The sequence below is a fragment of the Rhincodon typus genome, unplaced genomic scaffold (assembly GCF_021869965.1).
Source record: "Rhincodon typus isolate 14 unplaced genomic scaffold, sRhiTyp1.1 hic_rhity00000385, whole genome shotgun sequence".
Taxonomy (NCBI): domain Eukaryota; kingdom Metazoa; phylum Chordata; class Chondrichthyes; order Orectolobiformes; family Rhincodontidae; genus Rhincodon; species Rhincodon typus.
The window spans coordinates 1-7,588 of record NW_025966023.1 but is presented as its reverse complement, the minus strand read 5'-3'; the positions used below and the strand labels follow the sequence as shown (position 1 = coordinate 7,588).

The 7,588-nt window shown below is 47.5% G+C and overlaps 1 protein-coding gene across 1 annotated transcript; it reads left to right on the top strand.

Annotated features, from left to right (window-relative positions):
* Window positions 1–1,006: 1,006 nt before the first annotated feature.
* Window positions 1,007–7,256, top strand: LOC109912736 (DNA replication licensing factor mcm5; the record flags this gene model as incomplete). The annotated part of the gene is made up of 7 exons (XM_048621288.1): window positions 1,007–1,179; window positions 1,642–1,797; window positions 2,984–3,150; window positions 4,064–4,235; window positions 5,252–5,363; window positions 6,205–6,348; window positions 7,191–7,256. Coding segments are annotated over 7 exons (990 nt in total), but the record flags the coding sequence as incomplete, so codon positions are not given.
* Between the last annotated feature and the right edge of the window lie 332 nt (window positions 7,257–7,588).

Below are 7,588 nucleotides of genomic sequence, written 5' to 3'. Positions count from 1 at the left end.
AAGAAGGGTCTAGGCCCGAAACGTCAGCCTTCCTGCTCCTCTGATGCTGCTTGGCCTGCTGTGTTCATCCAGCCCCATACCTTGTTATCTGTTTTTGCATTAGATCTGTTTTTCATGTACTTTTCCTTTCTAATTTACCCTTAACAGTCTGGTTTGAAGATATCAACACTACACCCACCTTCACTCTTCTAAACTCCAGTGCATATAATCCTAACCAATCCTGTGTCTCGTATCAGTCCTGCCATTCCAGGAATCAGTCTAGTAAATGTTTGCTGTGCTCCCTCCATTGCCAGAACATCCTTCCTCAAATAAGGGGACTAAAACAGCACACAGTACTCTGGGTGTGGTATCACTGAGGTATTGTACCATTGCAGCAAGACATCCCTGCTCCTGTACGCAAATCCTCTCGCTATGAAGGCCAACATGCCATTTGCTTTCTTCACTGCCTGCTTACTTACTGTGACTGGTTTTCAAGGACACCCAAGTTTTATTGTACTTTCCCAATCTGTCACCATTTAGATAATCTGCCTTCCTGTTTTTGCCACCAAAGTGGATAACCCACCTTTTATCTACACTGTAATTCATCTGCCATGCATTTGCCCACTGACTGAACTTGTCCAAGTGACATTGAAGCATCTCTGCAGCCTCCTCACATTGCACTCTCTCACCTATCTTCGTACCTGCTCTGTGGTGATATCATTCATAATCCAGAGTCCCAGGCTGATGCTCTGTGGAATCACAAACATGAGAATTAGAAGTAGGACTGCTCTAAACAGTCTGCCACTTTTCTAAAACTGTGATTCCTGGTTCTGGACCACCACCACCACCACTTCGAGAACGTTCCATGTTCTGTGTAATGTCTAAAGCTGAATTTTTTTAAAAATAATAACTGGTTACCATCCAGGCAGATACTGTCTTAAGTTTTGTAAAAGGTTTAATTTTCTAATAAGGTGTGAGGTTTTCCTGGCACTGTTTAATGTTCTCTTTCCCCTGCCTCCCCTGTCAGTCTGACCAGATGTCTCGGTTGGTGAAGATTCCGGGCATCGTGATCGCTGCCAGCTCTGTGCGTGCCAAGGCCACCAGAATTGCCATCGAGTGTCGCGGCTGTCGCAACGTCATGAACAACATTGCGGTCCGCCCCGGTCTGGAAGGCTACACCCTGCCACGCAAGTGCAACACGTGAGTGTGAGGCGCGGGATTATTTGAGCTTGAGTCGTGGGGTGCTGGGGCTGAAGATGCGCTCCCCATCCCCCTAGCCTGATTCACACCGGTACCTGGTAAAGCCAATGATGGGAAGTGATGTCTGTCATTAAAAACTGTATCTGCTCCTGAGCTGTGCTGCTTGTTCGTCTGTTTTGTTAGCATTCTTGCTTGCCACAATATCTGGAACAGGCCGCCTTGCGCACAGCTCTGTTGTTGCTGTGGAGATTCATGGGGCCCTCCCTGGGTATTTTTCCTACCCTGGTTTATTAAAGGTTTCGGGTTAAAACAGATTTTTAGGGTAATTTTTCATGTTATGTCGAGTCGAGTGGGGGTGGGGGGAATGATTGTTGGCCGGTCTGGCTTTGAGCTCGAGGCCTGGGATTGCTGTTGTCACCTGCGTTGAGTGAGTGTGGACAACGGATGCAATCTGTGTTGCAGGGAGCAGGCCGGGCGTCCCAAGTGCCCAGTGGACCCATATTTCATCATCCCTGACAAGTGTAAATGTGTGGATTTCCAAACTCTGAAGCTGCAGGAAGCTCCCGACGCCGTGCCTCATGGAGAGATGCCCCGACACATGCAACTTTACTGTGACAGGTACAGGAGAGGGGGAGGTTGGGGTGCATTGGGGGTTGGGGCGAAGTTGGTTCGTCAGGACCCCAGGCAGTTTATTCTGAATGTACCTCCCCGCGCAGCAGCTGATGTTGAATAGGGTGGCACGGTAGCTCAGTGGTTAGTACTGCTGCCTCATAGCATTAATCCATGGGGTTTCTCTTTGCAAGAATAATGTGCTGTGGATAAGGGAGAGCCTGCAGATGTAATGTACTTGGATTTCCAGAAGGTGTTGGACAAGGTGTCAAATAGAAAGCTATTGTGCAAAGTAAAGGCTCATTGTTTAGGAGGTGTCGTGGGATTGATGGAAAATTGGTTGGCAGAAAACAGAGTATATCTAAATTGTTTTTTGTCTAATTGGCTGCTTGACAAGTGGAATTCGTCAGTGATTTGAGCTGATGCCTAAGATTTTTTACAATTCAGATCCGTGACCCGGCAGAGCGAAGGCCTAACTTTGCAGACAACGCCAAGAAAGGCAGAAAAATACATTGTGAAGATTACGTGAGCTTGCAGGCTAATTATAGATAGGTTGAAGAAGCAAAAAATCTGGCAGAAAGTGTGTGTGTGTTTAAGGAAAAGATATGAAGTTGTTCATTTTGTAGGAAGAATTTAAAAAGCTATTGCATAAACAGAGAATCAATATGTTTTGTTAGAGTCACTACAAGTTAGTACACAAGTACAGCAAGTTATTAAGGAGTCTAATGGAATGCAGTCCTTTCTTACAAGAGGAATTGAATGCAGAAGTAATGATTTTGTGCTTGAGTTTACACAGGGCATTGGTGAGAGCAGATTTCGAATACTGGGTATAGTTTTGGTCATATTTCAGGACCGATGTAAATGTGTTCAAGGTGATTCAGAGGAGGCTTATGGCTGAGTCCAGAAGAAGGGGCACTATTTTGAAAATTGTGGAGTTGGGGGTGGGGCCTCCCTTTTTTTAGGACGAGTTGAGGGGCAGTTTTGTTTTTTTGAGGGTTGTGCCCCTCTGGACCTCCCAGCTTGGGTGGTGGAGTGGGGAGGCAGTAGTAGATGGAATTGGTCATCTCCCACCCTCCTCTCCTGCTGGTGACTCACCTTCTGTCTCATAGGCATCCACCCTCTCTCTCTCTCTCTCTCTCTCTCTCTCTCTCTCTCTCTCTCTGTCTTTCCCTCTTTCCCTTTGTCTTCACTTCAGGTACCTGTGCGACAAAGTCGTCCCCGGCAACCGTGTCACCATCATGGGGATCTACTCGATCAAGAAAGCAGGTGCGGGCCGTAACAAAGGCCGTGACCGGGTTGGAGTGGGGATCCGGGGATCCTACATCCGAGTGGTTGGGATCCAGGTGGACACTGAGGGTACAGGTACGTACCACCTCCTGCCCTGAGCCGTTTACTGCGTGCAGACACACGCCCGTACACCCTGTGTTAACTCTCTTGTGTGAAATCATTGACTGGGCTACCTTAATACTCAGGTCTTCAGATTACAGAGGACGATGGGTACCCAGTGAATTGTCCCACTCATTTGACTGCGTACACACGGTGCCATGCCTTGATGAGGGTTCCCCCCAACTCGGAGTTCGCTGAAGCTCCATTCTCGGGTCTGAACCAGGGCCTCAGTGGTGATGACGAGTGCTACACTGTCTGAGTTCAATCTCACACCCACCAGTTCACAGAGAAGGATCAGGGGATTAAGGCTTGGGGCGTTATTCCCAAGTGTCCTGGTCCATATCTATCCCTCAGTTAACATCCCAGTGACCCGTCACCTGGACATTATCACATTGCTGTTTGTGGGAGCTTGGTGTGTACATATTGGCTCCCACATTTCCTTTGCGGGCAGTGACTGTTTCAAATGTACTTGGGGGAAAACGGCTGAGGAATATCCTGAGGTTGCAGAAGGCTTTGTCTTTTTTTTTTGCATGAATTACAATTTGATTTATTTATCCATTTTGGGATCTATCTTAAAAATGCTCATCATGTCCTGTTTTTATAGATCATGTGTCCCTTAATCTGATTTGACCTTTGAGTGTGCTTGGTATTCATGAAGGCTGTTCCAGCTGATCTCTGCCCTTTAGGAGGATTCATGGGCCTTGAGCTCTGGTGTGAGATCTTCCTGCTTTCCATGGGAGACCCCCATAATCACAGAGGGTTTTGCTTAATTTAATTGGTGAATAAATTCTGGGAACGTGAGCCCGCAGTGAGTTCGTCCAGTCTCTGACTGGGAGTTGTCTCTCTGGCACTAGGGTCCTTTGTCTCACAATGGTATCATTGCCCTTAGGACACGGTCTGTCTGGTACCACAGCCCCACAGGACGAGGAGGAGTTCCGCCAGCTAGCTGCCATGCCCAACATCTATGAGACCATTGCCAAAAGCATTGCTCCCTCCATCTACGGCAGCTCTGATATTAAGAAGGCCATTGCGTGCCTGCTTTTTGGGGGCTCCAGGAAGCGGTGAGTGTTTCTGCGCTGTGGAAGGGGGTGTTCTCATAGAAGGGGGTTTAATCCATCTGTTTGTGATCTTGTCTCCTGGTTTGACCCTGTATCAGTGTAAACTTCTTTATCTCTCCATTAGTGGTGAGTCTTCAGCTGCCTGGGCCCTAAACCATACCCTGTAAAATCTCTTGACCTCTGTCCTTCCTAAAAGTAGCCTCAAAATCTGCTTCCAACCAAAGACTTGTTGATCTGTGCTGACATCTCATTATCTGATTTTGTTCAGTAATTAAACAGCGCTGGTGTGTGCTGTAAGGTTGCTGAGAGTGTGTGTATGTTTCTGTGTGCGCGTGCTTCCTCCTAGCTTAGTTCCTCATAGAATGGGAGTTGCCTCAAAACAGGGTTCACAGTCTCAGAAATCAGAGAAAACCAACTTGAACTGAGAGGAGGAATTTGTTCACTTGGACCGTGTCATCTTCTACCTCCAGGCTGTGGAGATTCAGACATGTAATATATTTGTGTGTGTGTATGGACTGCGTTGCCCGGGCATGCGGTGGAGGCATGTTCAATTGAGGCATTTGAGAGGGGCATTGGATGTGTATTTGAATGGAAATAGTGTGCAAGGGTACGGAGAGAAAGCAGGAATTTGATGATAGGCGATGATGTTCTTTTGAAGAGCTGGAGCAGACATGATGGGCCAAATGGCCTCATGCACCATAACACACCTGATATTCAAAATTGAGATTAATAGATTTCTAGACACTTAATTGCATCTGGATATGGAGGTAGGGGGGTGGCTTTCAGGTAAATGATCTAGAATGATGGAATATGTCATCCTCAATCCTAGGCTCCTCCTTTCTTGGGAAAAGACCCCTGATGGTCTTCAATTTCCTGAGCTCTGGTTATAATTTTAAATTGCAGTGGCACTTTCTCTAGTGCTTGCTTTGTGATAGGAGGGTTGTGGAGCAGACTGAGCTACACTGTACCAGTGATTTATCAGGTGTTCTAACTGGCATTTCCTTTTCCTCCCCCTCTAGTCTGCCCGATGGTCTGACACGGCGAGGAGACATTAACTTGCTGATGCTCGGGGATCCAGGGACAGCTAAATCTCAGCTGCTGAAGTTTGTGGAGAGATGTTCACCCATCGGGGTAAGAACGGGTGCCTGCTGAGGCTGTGGAGTGGCCTGAATAATTAGATGATTCACCTGCACTGGTTTGCTGATGAGCAGTTCCAACTGTGCCATTCTCCTGCCTTTTCTCCCTACCCCAATACACTGTTTTTGTTTCAAATAACCATCCAGTCCACAGTTTGAAAGAATCCGTCTGCTCCGTTTCCCACCTCAGTTTTTTTTTCTTCCTATTGCACAATTTTTGCTGCTTTTACCAATTGCTTTAGATTGGCACCCTCTAGTTCTTAAATTCTTCATGAGAGGAAGCACATTCTCCCTGATTACTCTATCATGACTCCTCGTGATTTTAAATTCTTGTATCAGATCTCTTCTCTGTCTTTGCTGCTGCAGGGGCAAACAGTCCCAGCTTATCCAAAACGTCTTCAGAAGTTCCTCATCTCCGGAATCTGGACAAATACCATTGGTTGTTTACCTCAGACTGCACTGAGTCCTAGTGTTACAGGCCTTGGCTGCTGGTACCAGCCCCATTGGTGGAGTTGGACCTGGAATGTCAAAACCGTGGGTTGAATGAGTTTACTAATTTATGCGCAAGCTCTAGATAAAATGAGCATGATAACTGTTGGTCAGGAAAACCCAGAATCCTTAAGGGCTGGCAGTGGTCTGGTCCAGCCTACATGTGACTCCAGTCCTACCAATCCCACGTGCCCCTGAGGTCAGCAGTAAATGTAGCTTTTCCCTGTGTCCCTGAGAGTGGCGAGAGGCTGGTTTTGTCGGGTTTGCTGGCTGTGGTGGGAACAGGAGGGAGACCGCTTGCTATAGCGACGCTGTTGATGGGTGTGGACTATTTTTGTGTTGTGTAGGTGTACACGTCTGGGAAGGGGAGCAGTGCGGCCGGACTCACTGCGTCGGTGATGCGGGATCCATCCTCTCGAAACTTCATCATGGAGGGGGGTGCCATGGTTCTGGCTGATGGGGGTGTTGTCTGCATCGACGAGTTTGACAAGGTACGAGGGAGCGCATTCCCAGGCTCTCGGGATCTAGTTAATGTAGACAGGACCAGCTTGTGCCCTCTGTGATTCAAAGCAAGATTCCTTTAATAGGACATCAAGTCCGTTTCATTGAATGTCATTTTGTCAAAATTTGAATGTTAAATTACCTCAGTACATCAGTAATTTGAGGGGGGATTTCTCCGTTCTGTGCTGCATTGACCCTGCAAGTCCGATAGTTTGTAATGTCGTATGACCAGAAAGGCATGTTTATTAATGTTTTGGTGCAACACAAAACTGCTCAATGGTCAGTTGGTCCAACTACTTCACCCCTTTGTGCCAGAAAGTTGGATGTTTTGCCCCAGTTGAGGAATTTAGAAATAGGGGTTGTGTTCTCTGAAAGAAGGGTTCATTCTCGGGTGGACATGAGGTAAGCATTCTTCACTTAAAGACTTGTGAACCTTTGAAATTGACACTGACGAGCTAGTGGAGGCAGCAGTGTGGTTACATCAAGGGTCCTGTGATCCTGAGGCCCTGGATAATGTTCTTGAAATTTGAATTGGATTAAAATCTGGAATTAGAAAACTATCCTAATAGTGACCACGTAACTGTTATTATTGCCATCCTGCCACAGTCGGACCTACACAGGACTCCAGACTGACAGCAACGTGGGTGAATGTGATTTCTACCCCGTGAAATGGCCTAGCAAGCAAGCCCCTTGCTTCAAAGACGGTGGATAACAATTGCTGTCCCAGCCAGCGACACGCATATCCCATACAAGAATAAAAGAAATAGCAGATGTGAGGGGTAGAATGGCTTGGTGCCCTGAGCTTTGCTGACTAGAATCTGCTGTGTCTCAGATGCGTGAGGATGATCGAGTCGCAATCCACGAAGCTATGGAGCAGCAGACCATCTCCATTGCCAAGGTGAGGGACCAGCCCCCAGCTTGGGGTGTGCTTGGGAATGTGACCCGAGGTCAAAGTTGGGAGAAAGTACCGTGGTGCGCTGTGTCAGATGAGAGTCTTTGCATGGGGTTGTGAGAAGGTGTTTCCCAGGGAGTAGGGAGGAATTGAGAGATTAGCTGGATTACTGCGTCCTGGTGCTATCCTGGCTGAACGGCCTCCTCTGGTGCTGGGACCATCTTGTGAAAGATGGAGGGAGGTCAGAGTTGAGAGGCTGAGATGATGGATTTAAGGTGGGCTGAGAGCTGGGTCTACTGCAGGGGAGAGCGTCTCATTGTGGATTGGAATGAGCTTTG